General features: G+C 38.9%; 2 protein-coding genes and 1 long non-coding RNA gene across 5 annotated transcripts in view; 2 read left to right on the top strand and 1 right to left on the bottom strand.

The window, feature by feature from the left end:
* The window catches only part of LOC134800043 (myotubularin-related protein 3), a 109,730-nt gene extending 109,354 nt beyond the window's left edge, over positions 1 to 376 (bottom strand). Inside the window, exon 1 of the mRNA XM_063772495.1 lies at positions 155 to 376. The gene's annotated coding sequence lies outside the window, so the exon portion shown is untranslated. The remainder of the gene's footprint in view (positions 1 to 154) is intronic.
* Positions 1 to 24,097, top strand: part of LOC134800124 (uncharacterized) — a 149,075-nt gene that overhangs the window by 115,825 nt on the left and 9,153 nt on the right. The window lies entirely within an intron of this gene.
* Positions 1,161 to 24,097, top strand: part of LOC134800063 (phosphorylase b kinase gamma catalytic chain, liver/testis isoform) — a 32,090-nt gene continuing 9,153 nt past the window's right edge. For 2 of the 3 annotated variants that reach the window (XM_063772524.1, XM_063772522.1), the window contains exons 1-8: positions 1,163 to 1,512; positions 2,186 to 2,361; positions 4,181 to 4,313; positions 11,116 to 11,267; positions 13,774 to 13,864; positions 19,434 to 19,463; positions 22,059 to 22,165; positions 23,188 to 23,285. In XM_063772524.1, the coding sequence (XP_063628594.1) occupies positions 1,424 to 1,512; positions 2,186 to 2,361; positions 4,181 to 4,313; positions 11,116 to 11,267; positions 13,774 to 13,864; positions 19,434 to 19,463; positions 22,059 to 22,165; positions 23,188 to 23,285 (876 nt within the window). In that variant the 5' untranslated portion in view covers positions 1,163 to 1,423. Of the gene's footprint in view, positions 1,513 to 2,185; positions 2,362 to 4,180; positions 4,314 to 11,115; positions 11,268 to 13,564; positions 13,656 to 13,773; positions 13,865 to 19,433; positions 19,464 to 22,058; positions 22,166 to 23,187; positions 23,286 to 24,097 lie in introns of all 3 variants that reach the window. The other variant, XM_063772523.1, reaches the window with a different exon arrangement.

The raw sequence follows: 24,097 nt of genomic DNA, 5'->3' as shown, positions 1-24,097 counted from the left end.
TTTCCTCAAAAACGGAAAGTAGTCGCCAAAAATCAAACAAAGAAAATAAAAATCTATTTGATTGATACCCTATTTCATTCAATAGCTCAAGGTTGTCAAAAAGATGTATAATGTCACTTGGTAAGACCAAATTCAATGCGTAATAGCTGCTTACCTGCTTATGTGAGCTCCGTCCTGCGATGTAGCACAGTAATCCAAGTCCTGGGGTTAAATTACACACAAACTAAACACAGGGGAAAACAGAAAAAAGCGAAATTTTCGTAACTTTATCAAATTGAAGACCATCGCACGGACGGAACAATAAGCGAAAACACGAGAGAGTGGGACAGAAACATAACATCGCGAGAGAGAAAGAGATACCACAAAAGCCATAATAAACAGAGGTGACCATAGACTACAATCAGCTGTTGGTATATTTTATTAAAGAAAATTCCTGAATTAATTCTAGAATAGTACAATTTTGTATTATTTTAATTTTTTAACTTGAATACTTTGTTTATTTCAAACTATAGCTATTGAATTAAGTAACAAATGGATGATCAATAAGATCAAAGTCTAATTATACTTGAAATGAAAAAAAGAAAAGACACAGGGCATTTACAAAGGCATCTTTTTGTTTTTGTTACATTACTTCCTCCCAAAGAGAATATAATCACTCCAAAATATGTCTTGACAATAATTTTAATGTATAAAATATGCACTTTTGTTGAAGTTGTTGATTTCTTTTTGCTTTCATTTGGATAAAAGTAAAATTTAGATTTTTCATGAAATTAAAGGTTTTTCTTAAAAATAGTTGACTTTTAACATTCTGTTACTATCTTTTAAACGCACCTAATCTACTCTATTCTATTCATAGAAGGTAGGATGGTCTAGAAGTGGTATACGCGTGCCTCCGTGAGAGACAAAACATACGCAAATGCGACACTGTGATTGGTCGAATTCATTTGTTGCCCACCATTCTCCATACTAATAAAAAGGTGGGGAACAAACAAAAAGTAAGACTGTGACAAGGACAAGCAATAATACCGCCTTCTCTGCTACTCCTACTGAAAGTTCCATAAGTGCATCTCGTTCGGTCGTTTGGCCCCTCCCCCGTTTCATCTCTATATTATTGCACCTCTATGATTCTATTTGATTTTATTCTGTTCTGACTTGTCTTTCAATTTATTTTGCGAGCTTGGGAGTCAAATGTTATTTAATTTAATTATAATACGCAAAATAGACAATAATTTTTAGTTTTAGTGTCAATAGAGCCCTAAATATTTTTATAAATTATTTATTATCCTTAATTCTTATGTAACGAGGGTAATTTATTCTAATATTCTGTGAGTGCTGTCAGCTGCTCACAATAACCTTTCGTCATTGCGAACGAGTAATTACGCCTAATTAGTTGATAAAAAGTATAACAGCAACCGTGAACAGCATGGCGAAGGAAGAAGACGATGATTTGCCCGACAAGGATGCGGCGAAGGAGTTCTACGCAAAATATGAACCCAAGGAAATCATAGGCAGGTGAGATCTATATTTGGGACGAGTGTCAATCGCCAGGAACGTGATTTCTATGGAGTTGCGAGGCTGCCAAGAGCGGCTAGCGGAAAAGAGAATTGATCAAACGTCAGGCGTTGTTGTACATAACAAGACATTACTCATAAAGTAACGTTTTCTGTTTGACCTTGAGAATGAAACCTAGCAATGCCGCCTTGCGGCATCGATTTTCGAGTGAATCCGGCTATAATCTGATATATCCAGAGTTCAAGGACGTCTCATTGTTAATTTAAATTTGACTCAATTGATGTAAAGCACTTTTTTATTGTTGAAGATGGTTTAAAAGTTTGATTAGCTTTAAGTGACTTATTCACCTATTAAAAGCAATATCAATGGGGAAAATTTAACAGAAATGTCCAGCATCTTTAACTTTTACTTTGTTTCAATAACTGAAATGATATAAAATTGTAACAACAGTTATTGTAACCAACTTAGGCATGGATTTCACCTTGTCTTTTTGTGCCTTCATAGATTTTTGTATGGACTAATATAAAATAAATATGTACTTACTTATATAGGTATTTTAAGTAATCTGTATAAAGGATTTAGGGGTTATTTTAATAAATTTGTTGATATGAAAATCTTAGCAGTAACAAAAAAAATTGTAACATTACTTGTATGCACTATTTGCTTATTACAGGGGCATCAGCTCAACCGTCCGGAGATGCGTAGAGAAGGAGACAGGTCGGGAGTATGCCGCCAAGATCATAGATCTCAGTCAGGAGTCCATGGATGGAGTCGATACGCACACCATGAGAGATGCCACCAAGCAGGAGATACAAATCCTGCGGATGGTAGCAGGACACCCATATATTAGTGAGTGAGTTGTTATAGCACACAAACTACACTTTGTTGCTCAAGATAGAAAGGGATGGAAGGATCTTGTGCTCCTCCGGGGTGCCCTAGGAACAACAACAACAAAATTACACTACAAAATTTTGTATCCCCCTAAGGCCCAAGGTCCTATTTATAGTACTTATTCAGTTCGATCATATTCAATTGGAACAGAGTCGCATTTCTTTTGTTTTGTTCAATTTTCAAACAATACCAACTCTATTCCCTGCATTAAAGGTTCAGATTTCAGTGGCAAATTCTGGATTTTTCATTTGTATGGCTGGGCCTTACGGTAAATGTAGTGGCAGGAGATGCTAAGAGCGGCCTCAAGTTTAGTGATCCTTTAAATATATGCAGCCTTGCTTGGTAATGCTAAGGGCTCAGATCACATGCCTATAGATGGAGCATGTCAAATTATTTGCAGGGACCTCATATTACTACAACTACGGATCCTATGCTAACCTTATGCTTTATTGTGCATAGTCCTTAGGAGGTAGTAAAGAAACAGGGTTATTTTCTCCACAGCACATACATGCATTACCGTCTTTACCATAAAGGCACGCGGGGCCCGTGCCCAGGGCCCCCATCCTCAGGGGGCCCCGAAGGACAGACAGTAACAGTATATTCGATTACCCACAATAAATAGAGAAGAGGCATACAGAAGCGGTTACCGTAGAATGTAGATTAAGGAAAACTGTAGATATACTTAGTATAAAAAAATGTACCTTTTCTGAAATAAGGCTATAAATAAATAATAAATAAATAAATAGAAGATCATAGTAGAAAAATGTTAGTTTAATTCGCTTTCTTTACTTTCCAAAAGGGCCCCAAATTCTTATGTGCCCAAGGGCCCCAGCATAGTTTAAGGCGGCCTTGCATACACGGTTGGTGACATAAAATGTGAATGCATTGTGATAAAGTCAGACATTTATTATGCATGCATAACACGCGATAAAGGTATTAAAACACTTGAAATAAACTGATAATTTAGCAATTAGTAACGCAAATACCGAGGTGTGTCATCACAAAACAAATACACTCAAGGATATTGAAAACTTGTCAGTTTGCACAGACTTTTTCGTTTAATGACCTGTTTTCATTGTTAATGAATGTATAATGTCTGATAAAGTGAGTGTGGACTTTAATCTAACTAAAGTAAGGACGCTAAACACGAAGAATTTAGTACATTGACCCTCCTGTTCCTATCTCTATCACACGCGCGTAATTATATTGCTGTCTCGCGCATGATGCCAACAGTCAATGCCACTGTGCGAGAGAAGCAGCAATACCTATAATGATGCGCGTGCGATAGAGATAGGCACAGACGAGTCAATGTACGAAGTTCTTCGTGATTGGCGTCCTTATTTTAGTTTTAAAATACAGACGCGATATATGTTTGTCCATCTGTGGCCATGTACCTCTAAAAAAACACATTTAATATCATGCAACACATTTTTTATTTTATTTAGGTAATCTAAATCGGTAGATCGACTTTATTTTATCGTTATCCAAACCCGTCACGCGTCAGCCAGTGGACAACAGCAACACATTTTTAGGGTTCCGTACCCAAAGGGTAAAAACGGGACCCTATTACTAAGACTGCACTGTCCGTCTGTCTGTCTGTCACCAGGCTGTATCTCATGAACCATGATAGCTAAACAGTCGACATTTTCACAGATGAAGATACTAAAAAGTACGGAACCCTCGGTGGGCGAATCCGACTCGCACTTGTCCGGTTTTTTTTTCGTGTTGAAAAAAGTTTCCTATCAGCTAACAGTAACAGTGTACAATTTTGTTTCAGTTGAATTACAAGATGTGTTTGAATCGGAAACATTCATATTCTTAGTATTTGAATTGTGCAAGAATGGAGAGCTGTTCGACTACCTCACTTCAGTGGTGACACTATCTGAGAAGAAGACTAGATATATCATGAGGTAAGTTCACACTCTTTGTAATAACTACTAATATTACTAGTAGAACAGAATAAATAATAGTACTACTAAGGAAACTTCCTACAAAACCGAAGTTTGACAGCGGTTCACGGTCGAATCATGCTGTTCCTAATTCTAATGTATGGCGCTATCCCTTTCGGCTATTTAGGGTTGTCAAAATTCAAGCCATTATCTTATATTTGGTCGTGCACGCAAAGGGACGTCAAGTTGTGTCAACCCTAATAATTGCTCGGAGCAATGCTGAGCCGAGCGGAGCCGAGTTTGGCCGAAGTCAGGAGCTTCGCACCCCTGCTAGTGGAAAGAAAAAGTAGGGGTCGTGTCGTATCAAAAAGTCAAGTGTATCAGTTCGTTTGTTTTAAAAAGCAATGAAACAAAAGAAATGCTACTTTATGTGGTTCATGAAAGGTTCAAATTAGATTGAACGATTATGTACATTGTAAAGTACATTTAGTCTCAGGAGGTTAATGATGATGATTACTAGTGGCTCTGTGAGCTGTAGACCTCACGAACCCTCATTTTGAAAAACAAATCAAAAAACTGCCTCTACGTATATTAAATTTTGCGATTAGCGCCATCTTTCGATGCCTAGCGAAACGTGTTTGATCCGACGCGCGATAGATGGAAGCTGGTAGGCCTCCGAGTTCCTTCGTAGTGTTGATGAGTGTTGAAACTACCGAATCCTTTTTTTTGGCTCAAGGTTAAGGTTTATAACTTTTTTATCGATTTTCATAGGGAATGACGTTCTGAAAAAATCGTGCTGTGTTCAGAAAGTGTTAGTTCCGTACCCAAAGGATAAAAACGGGACCCTATTACTAAGACTCCACTGTCTGTCTATCGGTCACCAGGCTGTATCTCATAAACCGTGAGCCGTGATACATAGACAGTTGAAATTTTCACAGATGATGTATTTCTGTTGCCGCTTATAACAACAAAAACTAAAAACAGAATATAATAAATATTTAAGTTTTTAGCAGTTATTTTGCGTAATGGTACGGAACCCTTCGTGCGCGAGTCCGACTCGCACTTGGCCGGTTTTTTAAAGAACTTGTAAAGAAAACAAACCGCAAACCACCTTGCAAAATTATGCATAATTGAGACTTCTCTAAATCTCCGTAATAAACCTGCGCGTACGTGACTTCACGCACCTAGTCTCTAAATTATCCCAATTTTTAAAGCTGTTTATAAAAAAAATACTATTAACGAAAATAAAGGTTTAAATCATTACATCCCATTAACGAAATAACCAAGTAATAATCCCACTAATGCAACCAACTACAAAGTACGAAGTAATCGAATGCGTCAAGAATGTCAAGATAATAGATTCGCGAACATCGCGCGCACTCGTTTGACCCAGTCGCGTACTGACTCTTCCACAGCTCTGTTCTCCTGGTACCTCTGTACCGTATTTTGCAAGTTTGTCTGCAAGTTTTTGTTTATAATGTCATTGAGTGTGTGTAATCTTCAAGAGGCGCCTGAGGAGTATGTGCATTGTATTAGGTGTAATGTAGTTGTAGATGTTTTGGTTAAATATGATTTAAGGTAAGTTGTACAATCTACAATTCTACAAAATGTCGAAAGAAAACATAATATTAGAACATGTACCTACATCTACTTAGTTTTCAAATACAACTCAAAAGTTAATTAATAAACCGATTTACAAGACCGACATGATCAATTAAGTGCTACGTGAACTAAGTTTTGTACGGAGCACTAATAGTTATTTTCACCACACCAGCTCGGAAAGGCTTACTTTGCACTTCAAAAACTGATAGCAAAGTTGCATTTTATTCACATGTGAGGCAAAGTAATCAAATGCAAATTTTGAGTTGTTTTCTTAAGTTTGCTGGTAGAATTGACTTTTAAATGATGATTTTGGATGATACATATTGAATAACATTTATTTGGATTTGATTTGGTTTGATTTTGTTTGATATTTTACATTTAATATTTGCTTCGTTGTGAGGGTTTCAAAGCACGAGGGTTAAACAAAATTTGCCCCCGAGTGAAACACAAAATTTTTCACCACACCAACCCGAAGCAAATATTAAATGTAAAATATCAAAGAAATTCAAATCCAAATGAATGTTATTAAATATTTATCATCCAAAATCATCATTTAAAAGTCAATTCTACCAGCAAACATACGAAAACAACTCAAAATTTACATTTGATTACTTTGCCTCACATGTGAATAAAATGCAACTTTGTTATCAGTCTTTGAAGTGCAAAGTAAGCCTTTCCGAGCTGGTGTGGTGAAAAATACATTATTATTTATCACGCAACCAATACTAAACACCATAAATGTTAAACTAATATTACGGTTTAAATTCGTGTATCTTTTGTCACTCGCGCGACATGTAAAAAATACGCATGTGTATAGAGTTAATCCAAATTAAGTTTCCAGCGATTATGACAGCTCACACTGTGCAAGGGTTATTTTAACCGTCAAACTTCTATGAAATAATGACGTCTAAATAACACTTGTCTGGGCTATAAAAATCGCTGCCACCTTAGCTTGGTCTAACTCTATGTGAGCTAAAGTCGTCTGTCCGTATATTATAGCTGCTTACGAGGCTGGAGGTACCGGGTTCGAATCCCGTTTATTTGATCCAGAATCATGTTTTCTAAGATACAAGAAGGTCCCGAACTTCCCGAAAACGCTAGCTGCTGTTTATTTATATTTATTTATTTAATAAAGTGCAAGCTTACAGTACTACACCAATTCACTTACACACTAGAAAAATATATACATGTCAGAAACATTCCAAAAAACATGCAAACAGATAAAATGTCAAGGAAGATAAAATTTACAAATTCGGTCAATTAATTAGGTACAATATTTTAGATTTATATAATGTCGACAAAGATAAAATTTACAATTCAGTCAATAACTTACAATATTTAGAATTGAGAAAGAGTCTAGCAGTATTGCATAGGTATGCTAAACTATTAGCGAACATGTCGGCATCTGCGTACTGAGCGAGCATTGAATGTAGGCTCCATAAAGCGCGAGAGGTAGGAGCGTGCCTCGCGTAGCATGTGCGAGCGGAAGGCCGCTGTAACAGGCATGGCCAGCGGCGCGGCGCTACCGCTCCGTCCACATCTTGGGGTATCCTCTTAGGAACTACCAATCCCATCCTCTCCAACACCTCTGGGCTGTCGACTCGATGATGAACGACCGAGAGATAGTGAACTAAGAGTAAGAATTTCCTCCTCAGTTCAAGCGTATCCTGCCCGACCATCCCCGAGACAAAGATGGAGGGATAGAGGTATGGATAGTACCCATAGGCTTTTTTATATAACCAGCGAGCAAATTTGCGCTGTATTCTCTCCAACATTAGAGAGTACTTGTCTTCGTAAGGATCCCAGACAATAGCACCGTACTCTAATTTGCTGCGCACATATTCGTTATATAGAACTTTAGCCACTCCAACATGAAACTGTTTACATATTCGCATAACAAATCCTAAAATTTTACTAGCCTGTTTACTAATATTAATGACATGTGTGTGAAAGTCAAATTTATCCACAAGAATTAAGCCTAAGTCGCGGATTTCGCTAACTCTCTCCAGGGTGACATCAGCTAAACTGTATTGAGTTAGGAGTGGCGAACGTTTGCGTGAGAAAGTTATCACCTTACACTTATTTACATTAAAAGGTAGCCGATTTAACACACTCCACTCAGCTGCAGCATCAATATCAGCCTGCAAAGCCACACTGTCAGGCACACTACTGATACCTCGGAACAGCTTCAGGTCATCAGCAAAAAGGAGGCATTTAGCAGTGCGAGCTACGTCAGGCAAATCATTCACCATAAGGAGAAACAGCGTAGGCCCCAGAGTACTGCCCTGACTTACTCCGACTGCCCTGACTTAGACCGGGTATAGTAATCCTTTGATTCAAAGCCGCTCACCCTGACATACTGTTGCCGGTTGGACATGTAACTCGCGAAGAATTTTAAAAGTTTCGGCGTAAAACCAGCTAGCGCTAGTTTCCCCAACAGAATGTCGTTATCGACCAGGTCGAAGGCCTTCCTGAAATCGAAGTAAGCAGCATCAACCTGGCGTCCCTCATCCATCTCTTTGCAGACATAGTCAGCGAGAGCTACGAGATTAGTTGTTGTAGACCGGGACTTACGGAAACCGTGCTGGCTTGGGTGCAGACAATCAGCCACCTGACGACTTATGTGGCGGTTAAGTACCATTTCGAAGACTTTTCCGAACACCGGTAGAACTGCTATGGGTCTAAAAGAGGTAACATCAGTGTCCGGACCTCCCTTAGGAACTGGCGTAACTCTGGTGGTTTTCCAACAATTTGGGTATCTGGATTGATTTAATGAAAGGTTGTACAAGTGCAACAAAGGAATCATTAAGGCAGAGGCACAATCTTTAGCCAAAAATACAGGGATACCATCTGGCCCTCCAGATGAGCGAGGTTTAAGGCACTTAATAGCCATCATGAAGTCAGTCTCACAAACAAAGGGAATTGAGATCGACCTTGAGTCGCTCGAGGAGTAAGCTACACGCGCCGCCGCTGCAGCGTCAAGGCATGGCTTGTCCTGTTGAAACACTGAGCTGAAGTACTTAGCGAAGGCATCCGCAGCACCCTGCCCACTCACTATCTCACCATCAAAACGAAAAGAGTCATCACCGTGATGTCGTTCCCTTTTTTTGTCCTTAACGTAATCCCAAAACTTTGCCGGACAATTCACAATACTATTTTGGAGATTAATTATGTGTTGCTTATAAGTTTTATCAATTAAGTATTTCACGTGTGCTCTATAATATTTAAACAAATGTCTATTGAAATCTTTGCCCTCACTCCTGAATCGCTTCAAATGGAAATATTTGAGTTTGATGTAATGTATAATCTCTTTAGTGTACCATTTTGGATTACCTTAACCTAATAAACTCTATACATACATACATAAAATCACGCCTATTTCCCGGAGGGGTAGGCAGAGACCACGGATTTCCACTTGCTACGATCCTGACATACCTCTTTCGCTTCCTTCACTTTCATAACATTCCTCATACACGCTCGCCGGTTTAGGGTGCTCTTGACTTGGCCTTTCTTCAGAATTTCCCCGATCTGATCAGAAAAAGTCCGTCGCGTGCTATTTACTATAAACGTCGCTGCTATAAACTAATAAACTCTATAGTAGCAAATTGTTTCGAAAAAGAAGATGTTTTGCAGTGGCGGATTTGCCCTAAGACCAAGTAGTGTCCCTAGAGCGGCAAGATATTAGGGGCGGCAGCAAGGCGGCAGTCTATAGATGGGTGCTGAGAAAGGGGGGCTAGTAGTTACTACAGGGCCTCGGGCGTAATAGGGCGGCCAACACTGCAAATCCGCCATTGCTGACTTGCCTTTAGTGTCCGACCGAAGGTTCGGTTTCGGTTTCGGCCAGTTTCGGCCAAAAAATCATGTTTCGGCTGTAGTTTCGGTTTCGGCCAAAAAACGGCCGAACCTTTCGGCCGGGCCGAAACTTACGAAATGGTACTTCGGACAAACACCAAAAGTTGGGGAATAAGTAGGACAACAATATTAATTACATACCTACATATACTGATTCATGTATAGGTACAGAAATTAATTGGTTTATTATAAAACACAATTCGACTAATGAGAGCGCCACTGGATGGTCGACGCAGTCTTAAGAGGCTGTCAATACCTATAACGCGCACACTGTCTAATTGTATCGGAGTGAATGAGATAGCACTGCCCCACGTAGCAGTTGGCCGAGTATCAGCTCGGCCCGAGTCGAACGATGTCTTTTTCGCTCTTATTCACTCACTTATTCAGTCATTTTTCTATCTACCTCTAATGGCAAATTTTAAGCGAGGCTAAAGGCTACGCTCCACTAGTGCCGCAAAGTTGATTTTCTCAATAGTTAATATTTTGCGAAGCTGAACAGCTGACTATTGATTAAAACGAAGAAAAAACCCTTAAAAGTGTCCCCAGTACAGTTTTTCATACAAATGCTCGACCTTAGCCTCACTTTTTACCCCAATTTACCATTGGTTTGTGTTCCACATGTCCTCTACTTCAGCTTAGCCTTTGGCCTCGCTGCGCCATGCTCGGCCTGCGGTCTCGCTTTTTAATACAATGGACATTGGTTGGAGTCTGTGCTTAACTACTTATCCTGAAGCCTGAAGCACGGCTTTGACTTCACATGAAAGTTCGCTTCACTGGGGCACTTCGGACTTTTAGGCCCAGGTGAAGATCGGTACCCGGCCTTGCGATATTGTTAACAAAAAATTTCGCGCTCGCTGCGCTCGCGTTTTTTGCTTGACCCTGTATCTACATGTTAGCTTGACTGGTGAATGAATAGAGTTAGCCCAAGAAAATTCTGCGATGATTTTGATAGCATACGCAGTGCTACTAGTGCAAATGTTATTTATACGTCATAATTTCATAGAAGTTTTGACATTTAAAGTAACACTTGCACTGCATGTGTTATCAAAATCGTTGCAGAATTATCTTGGTCTAACTCTAGTAATTTTCTTAAAAAACTGCTTAAGTAACATCAATTTCAAGGACATTGGGTGTTGACAGCCCCATAATATGTGTGTAAAAGCGGTTTTATGACATTTTTTCAACGATTTTAACAAGTCTACAAAAGTTTCGGTTTCGGTTTCGGCCGAAACTAGAGCCAAAGCCGAACATTCGGTTTCGGTTTCGGTTTCGGCAAAAAAACATGTTTCGGTCGGACACTACTTGCCTTGTCTGTCACTCCCACTCCTATTACGAATTGTTATGTAACCATTCTTCTAACTTGTTCCAGGCAAGTCCTAGAAGGCGTGCGGTACGTGCACAGCAAGAACATAGTCCATCGAGACCTCAAACCCGAAAACATCTTACTGGACGACCAGCTGAACGTCAAAATCACGGATTTCGGCTTCGCTAAAGTTCTTAAAGAGGGAGAGAAGCTGTTCGGTAAGTCACAATGTTATCAAGACAAGTCTTTAACTCATCAAGTCTGTTTGCATTGGAAGAGCAGGATACCTGACTGCTAGAGGGAGAGAGAAATATAGGTAGGTAGAGACCAAGAACATAGTCCATCGAGACCTAAAACCCGAAAACGTCTTACTAGACGACTAGCTGAACGTCAAAATCACAGATTTCGGCTTCGCTAAGGTTCTTAACACGTTCGGTGCCGGGCGCCTCGTTTCCAGTACATAATGAACACACATACCTACGTGTTCTTGGCAGTGAATGTGTTAAAGAGGGGGAATTTGTTCAGGAGGGGTAAGTAGTTAAGTACTGAGTGATGTGATTATTCCTTTTCTAAGGTGTGTTAGGGTAAAATGGAATGGATTTTTGATGAGATGAGCAGTGTTGCATTGGAACTGTCGTAAAACGAAATAGTATACAGAGTTTTGTGTTGAAAATTGTGCATTAGTGGGTTAGATCAGAACAAATAATAGAATTAATTATCTAATAAAAATAATGATAATGATTTGACCTATGTTGAAAAACAATAAAAATATACATATTGCGTTTGTACAAGCAATTAATTCTTCATAGTGTTCATATAACATTAAAACGTCTGATTTATATTTCCGATCGCTCTAAATAGTCTTAAGGGGCCCACTGATTAACAGTCCGCCGGACGGTATCGGCCTGTCAGTCAGAACAAAATTTTGACAGTTCCGAACAACTGACAGGCCGATACCGTCCGGCGAAAATAATGAAAAAGTGTAAATCCGCAGTAATTGTCCTCTGCATGTAGGTCTTAAAAACAGAGATAAAATAGTTATTTACGATACAAGTGCGGAAAAGAGGAAATTCAAAACGAGTGGCGATAAATTAAAACACGACCGAAGGGAGTGTTTTAAATCGACACGAGTTGCGAATTCCCTATTCGCACGTGTATCGTACAACGTTTTACAGTACATATGGCTCTTTAAACTTTTGACATACGCACGAAAAGTGCTATTTTACGCACTAGTGCGGAAGGAAAAATAGGACCATATGTACTGTAAAAAATATTATAAGACAATTTATACACAGATCGACCTAGTCCAACGTTGTTGACGAGATGTTATTGAAATTTTCGTATTTTTAGGAAACGGAACCTCAAAAGGAAAAAACGGAACCCTTATAGGATCACTCGTGCGTCTGTCTGTCTGTCCGTCTGTCACAGCCTATTTTCTCGGAAACTACTGGACCAATTAAGTTGAAATTTGGTACACATATGTAAATTAGTGACCCAAAGATGGACATATTTTTTTTATAATTTTAAAATACATAGGTTCGAAGTTATTTAAGAAAATAGCCAAAAAATTACCATTCACCCCCCTTTATCTCCGAAACTACTGGATCTAAAATTTTGAAAAAAAAAAATACGTTAAATAGTTCTTTAAAGAGATGACAGGAAAACCTATTAGAAATGTGCAGTCAAGCGTGAGTCGGACTTATGTACGGAACCCTAGAAACGCGAGTCCGACTCGCACTTGGCCGGTTTTATTTCAATTATACTTATTCCTGTTAATTTTGTAGAAAATTAAGCAAATTGCGGTTAATACTTGGTACTTAATTCAATTACAACTAAAAATAACTTCGCATCACATTTAACCTTTTTCTTCTATAATCGTTAATGCTAAATGACTCGTGGCACTTATCTGTGATCTTATCCCACCATTTTTGTATGCATGACTGACGATTGACGTCAATGTAAAATAACTCTTCAGATAATAGGGTTAAAGTTTCATTTCGCTCAAGAGGCCACGGTCCGATTGCCGTAATAATCTCAGGTTACAATCAGGTTCGTACAATGTCGCAAGTCTATTGTTTTGATGCATGGTACCAGGGGTGGAGAAGAACAAAAGAGTGTCGGTGTTATACTAATGTACTTAGTAAAGGAGTAGCGGTTTACACTTACTCTTAGCGAATGCTGGTTTCCTAGTGAACATGCACTGATTTTTTGGTCACCTGGGGATGATTTCTCTATAGGGGCCCACAGATTACCAGTTCGCCGGACGATATCAGCCTGTCAGTTAAACGCAAAAGGTGACAGTTCCGAACAACTGACAGGCTGATATCGTCCGACGAACTGGTAATCTGTGGGCCCCTTAATTCTGTCCATGTCAACTCACTATAATAGTTATTTGTTTTACAACGGGGCAAAGTTTTTGTTTACCCGAGCAAGCGAAAGATTCCAAAATTGAAATTTAAAAAATGTAATCTAGAGCGTTGCGAGCGTTCATGACTATGTATGTACATTGTTACAGAGCTGTGCGGCACGCCGGGCTACCTAGCGCCGGAGACGCTGAAAGCGAACATGTTCGAGGACGCGCCCGGCTACGGCATGGAGGTCGACATGTGAGTACCGTCGCCCACACTGTTAACTGACAGTTCGTAAACCTTATTACAAGAGGCGTAAGGTCCACCGATGGACAGTTGAGAGTTGCTGTTTGTACTGAACTGACCTTAGTAACAGAGCTGTGCGGCACGCCGGGCTACCTGGCGCCGGAGACGCTGAAGGCGAACATGTTCGAGGACGCGCCCGGCTACAGCATGGAGGTCGACATGTGAGTACCATCGCCCACACTGTTAACTGACAGTTCGTAAACCTTATTACAAGAGGCGTAAGGTCCACCGATGAACAGTTGAGAGTGTTGCTGTTTGTACTCAACTGACCTTAGTTACACTAACACTCTTTTACGCCCTTAACCACCACCGCGTCTTTTGAGCGTCGGCGTCTAATAGTCAGCGCTATGGAAAATGGTGTCGCTGCTCAGTCGCGCCAACGTTGCGTCGAGCAGCAACCATAGAGTTGACTACACGCCATCGCTGGGAAGAAGAAGAGGTTTCGGTGGCTGCCATTCCTCAACCCACCAACGGAGCGGCAGCTGATGTCCATGAGGGTTCATCATACATAGCCGTTAATCTGTTCCTGGCTCGCGGTCTAATGATTTGCGATGTGAATTTAAATGAGACAAGGAAGCTATTATAGCAGTAGGTTGACCTGTGAGTAGTTGAGTACTGACATTCCCTTTATCCAACTACACAACGCCAGGGTTTCGAATCGATGTAAAGCCTGACCAGCGGGCTCAGCACGGTTCCATTTTTATCGACTATCACTATGCGCGTCCCTTTCGCACTTACATACTTGTTAGAACGTGACAGGCATGGTGACAAGGGATAAAAACGCGACCGTGCTAAGCCGCCAGGAATATATGATCTCGCGCCATGTTGCGGAATTTCACTAGAACTATTTTTTTCATACTATACTGAACCCCCCTCACCCTATACATTAGAATAATTAACTAGAGAAAGGTCTCAAGATTGCTAATAAAATTTTTGGTAACCGTAAAAAAAAAAAAAACATTTATTTCGGACCACAAAAATCCATAACAGGTTAGTAAACATGTACATGCAGAGCTTGTAATTTAGACTATGTTAGTACTTAATTTATTAGATACCTATCTACCTACTACATTTTATCATAGGGAGCTAAGGAACGGTGCAGGTTCGACCAGTGCTGCATATAGCGACTATCGAGCCTACCCGCTATCGCACTCAGGATACTGTTGCTACTGTCAAGCACTCTGCGACGCGTCGCGGCGGCACGCCTTCTTATTGTAGCAGAGAAGCTGTCTACCTGCGCGTCCGCGAACATGCCTGACGCGCTGCAGAATCGTGGCAGACGCAACAGTACCCTGAAAGCGTTGTTAAACTGAACCCTTAGGGCGCTGATCGATCTTTGCGAATAATTAGCCCATAGGCTGCAGCTATAAAGAGAGGTACAGTAGGCTCTAAAGAGTGTAATTTTGACCTGAGCTGTACAGCCTCTGAACCTATGTGCTATCATATTCGCTCTTATCGCCAGCGCCCTACGTTCCCTATCTATATCTGCGTCGTCACGCAAATTTTCATTGACTAAGTGGCCTAAATACTTGACACATGTCACTCGTTTAAGGGGTGTGCCATTTAGATATAGCGGTGGTACAACTGATGGACTTTTCGTCCCAGACTTAAAAACCATAAGTTCACTTTTAAGAGCATTATATCTGAGGCCATGTTTACATGCATATTTCTCACATAGTTTTAACAATATTTCAAGCCCTCCCGGTGAGGGACTCAACAGCACCATGTCGTCCGCATAGCTAATATTATTCATACATACACCGCTAATATGACAGCTGACATGTATGCTGCTGAGTTCCTCGATGAGAGCATTTATGTACAGGTTAAAGAGCTTAGGAGACGTTCTCCCACCCTGTCTCACTCCGCACTCCAACCTGTATTCCTCTGACATGTCTTTTCCCCATCTGACAACATTAACTTGACACAAGTACCAACTCCTAAGTATATGCACAATATCCATAGGGACCCCCGCCTCTTCTAACTTGGCCCACAAGAGCTCATAGTTAACCAGATCGAACGCCTTGGAGAGATCCAGGAAACATGCATATATAGGAGTCTTCCTGTGTGTATAGTATTCGACGGTGTGCTTGAGGCTCAGTATCGCGCTCTCAGTAGATAGTTTGGGTCGAAACCCAAACTGCGCATCACTTATTTGTATATATCTATCAAGCTGAGCATCAAGCACCGCGTCAAACACTTTAGCCACCACAGTTGCTAGAGAAATTGGTCTATAATTGGCCAGCTTCGCTATGTCACCTGTCTTATTTTTTACAATAGGAATAACCAAAGTGCGAATCATATCGGGTGGTAGGTAAGCATGGCTGATACAAAGTGAGAAGAACATGGCAAGAACCCTGGGCAGATGTGGCCCAGCATGTTGCAGATGCTCAATGCTAAGCCCATCATGCCCAGGGGACTTGCCCCTCTTCATATTTTTAATTACTTTACTTACCTGATTTGCTGTAATTTTAGTAGTACACACAGACCCAGCTGACCCTACCACCTCCCTTCTGGGTTCTGCACTAAGGGGAGACTTGACAGAAAAATGATTCATAAACAAATTGGCTATTTTTACAGGATTGGTCTCGTTTTCAATACTCACAGAGAGCCCCGGCCTGTAATTTAATCTGTTAGTACTCTTCCAAAAATTGCGAAAATCATTTTTACCATAATAAGAAGCCAACCGGTCCAATTTAATTTGGTCCTGATGTTGCTGGCACCATTTTAATCTAGCTTTAAAAACTTTGCGACTTACACACATGGAATCATATAATTGACCAGAACGGGGCTTACCACTAGCCACCCAGATCTGAAATCTAAGCCTGGCCTCTCTGTGAGCCTCACCCACATGTTTATTCCAATTCCAACCCATTATATGTTTATTTTTCCTATTCTGCAAGTCATTTTTACAGAATACTGAGGCCGAACTAAGGGCACAAATTATGTCACTATACTATACAACTTATTAATAACTTCCCTATGCAAGTTGTCATTACCAACATTACAATAGCTATCTGCACATTCACTGAGCTGTGTAGGAAAGTCAATAACTTTTAGCAAATCATTACATTTACATTCATATTTGATAATATCACTAATTCACTAGGTTGTTTGTCACCCCAGAAAACTTTTGACCTATCAATATTACAATTATATATTTTTGAATGAGTTACATCCAAGTTACATTCAATGACTAGTGGGAAATGGTCAGACCAATAAACATTATACATTACATATGGGTGTGTAATGTTTAATATAATTATAAAAAAAATATCATACATTTGTTATAACGCCATTTTATATATTATTTTATGTTATAATGTAATTTTTATTATACGTTTCCTTTGTTATATTGTGATTTCATCTAAACATTCATTGCTATAATGCCTATTGTAATATAATTTTTAAATAGTATATAGACATATTTTATAATGACATTTGTTATATTATATTTTTGTATAACGTAATACTTCATACAATTTTATCAAGTATAAATACATATATTGTATAACATTTATTGTCATATTTTATTTAATAATAAGATAATAACGTAAAGTTTTACATATTTTTTATAACTAGTACGCAGGCCTACTTCTTTTACTAGCTATTTTATTCTAGGGAGGTCGCAGTTCTATCCTAACCTAACCAATTTTTTCACGGTTTTCGATTCTGCGGGGCCCGCAGTTCAAACCTAACCTAAACCACTTTTTTGCTAGGCATTTTTTTCTAAGGAGGGTCAAAGTTCTAACCTAACCTAACCCTCTTTTTGCTAGGTAATTATTTGTTTGTGCGGAGTCGCAGTTCCAACCTAACCTAACCCATTTATGTCATGCAACTATTATGCCACACAAATAATTATGTGATGTCACTTGTTATAATAAATAATATGCTTTAGAGTATATAATAATTATGGCAATGTATATTATACCAAGTGTAAATATACCTTATGACCATTATACCAATTATAACATTATGTATACCGTTAATTAGATATTACGGTAGTATGCCATTTATTACGTTATTCAAAATAACGATATAACAAACTATAATATATGAAAAGTAATTATAACAAATGTAATGCACCCATTACATATATTTTAGAAATAGTAGACCAGGCCGCCTGAGTCACCACACAGTGGTCCAGCCAGCGCTCACATCCATGACTGTCACTCACATATGTATAGGTACCAGTGTCGGGCCCAAGCATTTCTTGGTCTGCACAGATCCACTGACTGTCCTCACAAAAACTCATAAGTTCCTTGTGAAAGGGTTCATTAGGGTGAGCATTGAAATCCCCTAACACATAAGCAGCATCTACCTCGCTGTCTTCGATAATAGCATGTAATGTACTCACACACTCCACAAAGATTGGCAAGTTTTCAGCGGAATCGGTAAAAAAGCGCTAGGATTTTTTTTAAACTGCTGTTGTTAGAACTGCACAGGTGTGTTCAAAACGCGAAAGTTTTAAATGGTATTAAGTGAAAACTGCGTCAAAACGTCGAAAATAAAGGAATTCGCGATAGACCCAGTCACAGAATAAATAATAGTATTACCGTACAGAAAGGAAACTTCCTACAAAACCGAAGTTTGACAGCGGTTCAGGGTCCTTTTCTAATATATGGCACTATCCCTTTCGGCTACTTGTCAAAATTCAAGCCACCTTATCTGTGGTCGTGCACGCAAAGGGACTTCAAGTTGTGTCAACCCCAAAAATTGCTCGGAGCAATGCTGAGCCAAACGGTGCCGAGTTTGCCCGAAGAGAGGAGTTTCGCAACCCTGACCCAGTATAAATATGTTTTAACATATTGTGTTCAATACGCGAAAGTTCTATATGTTATAAAGTACAGTTATCTACAATCACATAACCAAAAACATAATTATTGAAAGCTGACGCATCGCCGCTTCATCTCGATTCCTCATGCCAGACCTCTTGAACTCCTTTAGATCAACACTAGATATTATTTTCTGAAAATAAGCAATATGAGGGGCGTGTTAGAACTCTGAGGTTATGTATCAATGTTATGACATATATATTATATCTTATTATCTAAGCTGTATCAAAGAGAATTTGAAATAGAGAGTTACTGTCATGGTAAATTATGTAGCTACAGTACATTTGCTGCCATCTTTCGACCGAAGATTAAAACTGTTAGAACGCCATTTGACTTTGATCATTAATTCTTTCACTGATATGTGTTAACTTGTTAAATATTAATGCCATCTACTCGAGAGTATGCTGAAGGTTATGGCGCCATCGCTCGGAAAGATTGCACCATACCTTTGGCCTACAGTCGAGTAGATGGCGTTAATATTAATATTTAACAAGTTAACACAAATCAGTGAAATAATAAGGATCAAATGGCGTTCACAGTAACAGTTATAATCTTCTGTCGAAAGATGGTAGTACATTTACAGTGGCTACATAATTTACTTTGACAATCCGCCTCTATACACTCTATTCTTTTTGGCTGTATTTAGAAAAACATTCGACCGTGACCCACGAATGGTATCGCCGGAAGATCAGCGCTGACTTTCGGGTCAGTATTATGCTGAGGCGAGACCATGTCGTGGTAAACTTTAACTCTTACCTATTTTATGCATACTTGTAGGTTTAGTTATACTTTTGTATGTAACTTTAGTTTTAAGTTTATCAGGAATAAAATACTTGAATTATTCTTAATTATTTAGTAAAAGTGTAAATATTTAATACTGTTTTTTTTTACATTTCAGTTGGGCATGCGGAGTTATAATGTTCACATTGTAAGTATATACGGTTTTATTTGCCATCAGGTATATCCGAACCGCCAAATTTTAATTGCTTTCAAGTGTATGAACACGCCTCTATTTAAAGGTTTTAGACGGTATTAGTGTTTAGATATTCTTGAGAACCTTGGCCGCTCCAATATATCTGATGGTGATTAAATGGTTTTATGTTACAAGGTTAGTAAAAAGGTTCCATTTTGTTAATTCTATATTCTGAGTTACGGGCAGTTTAGTGAAAACTGTATTTTTTTCCAAAAATCTGTTTATGACAAATACTGATACAACATATTCTAAAGAATCTGTGACTAATTGCAACGCTTAAATGACCAATTTACGAGGGTTGCCTTTTATATTTCGGGATTTGAAATTATTAACAACTTTATACTAACAAAAATGGCTTTATTGTTTTTAAAAATATTCTCCTTTGAGGTCTACGCATTTTTTCATTCGTTAAACCAGTTTTTAAAGCAGTACAACCACTCTGAAGACGACACCTCTAAAACGTGCGTTTTGAACGCATCGACCGCTGCTTCAGGTGTCAGAAAACGCTGACCGCGCAGTTTGTCCTTGATGTGTGGGAACAAAAATAAATCATTGGGGGCCGAATCAGGACTATACGGCACTTGACCCATTAAATCGATATTTTGAGCTTTTAAAAAGGCGGATGTTTGTGCCGACTGGTGGGAGCTCGCATTATCGTGGTGCAGTATAATCCGTCTGCGGTGATTGGCTTCCCTGACCTTTTCAATCACCTCTGGCAAACAAATGGTTATATAGCATTCAGAATTAACTGTTCTACGTTTTTCTAAGGGAACGGTTGCAATATGCCCAGTTTTTGTAAAAAAAACGCAACCATTTGTTTTGCAGTACTTCGTGCACGAACCACTTTTATTGGATTTGGTTCACCTTGAAAGACCCATACCGTCGACTGCTGTTTATTTTCCGGTTCATACGAGTAGACCCACGATTCGTCACCTGTCATGATATCATACGAGTATCATACACATGATTTGAAGCCTCGCCGCTGTATTTTTTTAGCATGTCTTTGCATCAATCCACGCGAGCCTCTTTTTGAGCACCGGTCAAATTATGTGGTATCCATCGCGAACAAACTTTCTTGACTGCTAAATGTTCATGCAATATTGTTTGTATGCTAGTCCTACTAATGCCCAAGGACGCCTCAATCTCTCGATAAGTCACGTGACGATCTTGCAATATTAATTCACACACAGGGTCAATGCTTTCCAGAACAAGCACTGATTTTGGACGACCTTTGCGAAACTCGTCCACAAGTGAACTACGGCCACGAACAAACTCTGCAAACCAACGATAAACACTCGTCATTGATGGTGTTTCATCTTCAAAAGTCCAATAAAGTTCATCAATGCACTGTTGTTAACTGAGGCTGCGTCGAAAATTGTAAATAATAATCGCTCACAAATGTTCGCAAGGCAATTCCATAGTAGCCGATGCGATATTTTTTCAAATGACAATTAAAAACAAAAGACAGTCGAGTCATAACATTTTTTTTCTTCATATTGCAGCCAAAATGTTTAAATTACACGTTTATAACCCAAGTTGGCAGATGGCAGCACTAGTTTATTCAAATCCCGAAATATAAAAGGCAGCCTATGTAATAACCTTTTAGGGCCTCAAGTTTAGTGATTTTTACAAGCTTTTATTTAGTTTCACCTGACCGTTGTCTGTCTGTCGGTCTGTCATCAAATCGTGCAAGTTAAATTTGATCCACTTCCCGGTTTCCGATTGAGCTGAAATTTTGCATGCATGTATAAATCGGATGACAATGCAATATTATGGTACCATCGAGCTGATCTGATGATGGATACAGAAGGTGGCCATAGGAACTCTGTGATGAAACAACGCAACCTAATTGTGTTAGGGGTTTTTAGAATTGTCTCGATGAGTATTAGTTGTTTGTCGTAAGAAAAGTACAGTCAGCGATAAAAGCTTGTACCAAAAACGAAATTTTTGCCAAAAACTTATTTTGTGTATCGTTAAAACAGATTTAATAGTATATTATTGATAATTTTGCTCACGTAATATGTCAAATCTGTTATATCATAATGACGACGTATATCCTCATTTAAATGAAAACAAAACTAATAACGTCGATTAAGTAATATCTGATATGACATGAAAGACTTAGTCATAATAACCAATTAGTAGTTCAATTACTCAGAATTACACTTGTAACAGTTGCAGATGTTTATAACAAGTAAACAAGATTTAGGTTCAATGATAGCAAACTGTCTTTGTTATTGAACATGATGTTTACGAATTAACTTCTTTTGTTACAAGTTACAGTTATTACAATAAACAAATGTGACTTGTTTTTGCTCCAACGTGATTCCTAAAAAATTGAGGATAATTTCGGCGCTAGAACCAGAAATGCTGGCTACCATTTTTTATTTTTTATCGTAACATTCGTAACACACCTTTGTTACTATAGAAATAAGGATGTGTACCGATATATTTGGTCACTTTGGCCGACACTATCTATTCGGTGCTGACTACACTAGGGATCAGTTTTTGACCAGGCTATCATGAATAACTAGAACGTTTAATTCTCAGACTAGTGGGCTGCCCGCCGTTCTGGCACCGGAAGCAGATGGTGATGCTGCGGAACATCATGGAGGGGAAGTACTCCTTCACGAGCCCCGAGTGGGCTGATATATCAGGTACTATTATTAAAACAATAATATTGGATTAAGGAAAGCGACCACAATCTTACCTGATGGTAAGTGCCGATGCGGTCTAGGATGGAGCATGCTTTTTAGGGGTCTGTACCCAAACGGTAAAACCGGGACCCTATTACTATAGTTCGTTTTTTTTAGCATTAGAAATAAGGTAAACAATCTTGATGTGTCTTTTAATTGAAAAACACATTTTAAAAATATGTTACGGCAAATATGTAACAATTATGAATCTAATACGATTCTTTATATTCTTCTGCTTTCATAAGTAATAGTTACTGATTTTTAAAAAGCGTTTTTCAATTAAAAGACATGCCAAGATGGCTCACCTTCTTGCAAGTTTTTTCTAATGCTAAAAAAAACGAACTATAAGACTCCGTCCGTCTGTCCGTCCGTCTGTCTGTCACCAGGCTGTAACTTCTGTTCTGTTGTCGCTATAACAACAAATACTAAAAACAAAATAAAATAAATATTGAAGTGGGGCTTCCAAACAACAAACGTGATTTTTTTTTTGTTTTTTGCGTAATGTTACGGAACCCTTCGTGCACGGGTCCGAATCGCACTTGGCCGGTTTTTTTATGTTAAAGGAGACAAACGAGCAGACGGGTCGCCTGATGGTAAGCGATTACTGTTGCCCGTGGACACCTGCAACACCAGAAGGGTTGTAAGTGCGTTGCCGGCCTTTAAGATGGGAGTACGCTCTTAATAATTCACTAAGAGATGTTTATTCACTCATTATAACTTATACTATACCTATGCACCGCCCTTACTGACACATTTTAAAAATTCACTCTCTAAATGGATGCTGTTAAGCAATAATGTGTCAACCCACATTAATTTTTCAATAAAATGTCAACTCAAAAAATTGACGCTTAAAGTTGAAATTTTATTGCAAAATGGATGTGGGATGACTCATTTTTGCTAAAGACCATCCAAATAAACCTTTCTTTATTATATTATTTTATTTGCTTCTTATATATTTACATAACATTTTCTGATGTTTTCAGATGACCCTAAGGACCTTATCAGGAGGCTATTAGTAGTAGAGCCCAGCCAAAGGCTGCCCATCGAAGACGCCCTCAGCCATTCCTTCTTCAACACGGTGGTAAGAACTCTTACTACCTCATGCTACCCTGGTACTCCAGTATTTAAAACATCCTTAAAATCGCACGCAAAAGCAAGTATACAATAGAGTTGCCACACGCGTGCGCCTGTGAGGGACAGAACATAAGCAATGCGACGTTTTGACATTCCTGACAACATACCAAAAATAACCTACGTAATTTAGTCGGGTTCATTGTTGCCTACCAAGCTTTGGTGGGGAACAATAAGATGTCTACGTTTTGACATGGCAATTGGAAATAGGCAAAATTGAAAAACGACGCTATGACAAGGATATATAAAATAGCACTTTCTCTGCTATTTCTATTGAAAGTTGCATAGGATCATCCCGTTGGGATGAATATTATTATTAGCGTGTCTACTCTAGAGTCTGTTCGGAAAGAGAAGAGTCATGAAATGTATTGGACCCCATACATTCCATGACTCTTCTCTTTCCGCACAGAATCTATACACCTCAATAAGTACTTACTTTTAGCGTAAAACAGTATTTTCCAAGTAAACCTAGTCAGCTTTGCAAGATCTTTATTTATTTTACTATTTTTAATACTGACTGCATCTAAGTATTATTTTCGCTTACCTAAACCGATCTACGTACACTTATTACTGTGTATGCACTTCTTTGCTTAGCAGCACTTTTTTAGTTATTGCGGGGTTATGCGTTCCTATTTTAGTTTTTTTGCTTACATTTAATCTACGTACAATGTGATACAGATTTACACATAATAATATATAATTGAACTAAGCCAACTCTGCACTGCCTATACAATGACTGTCAAATATGTTTAAAAATATGAC

The sequence above is a fragment of the Cydia splendana genome, chromosome 19 (genome assembly GCF_910591565.1).
Source record: "Cydia splendana chromosome 19, ilCydSple1.2, whole genome shotgun sequence".
Lineage (NCBI taxonomy): Eukaryota > Metazoa > Arthropoda > Insecta > Lepidoptera > Tortricidae > Cydia > Cydia splendana.
Note: the sequence above shows the minus strand (reverse complement) of the source record. Positions and strands in the feature narration are given on the sequence as shown.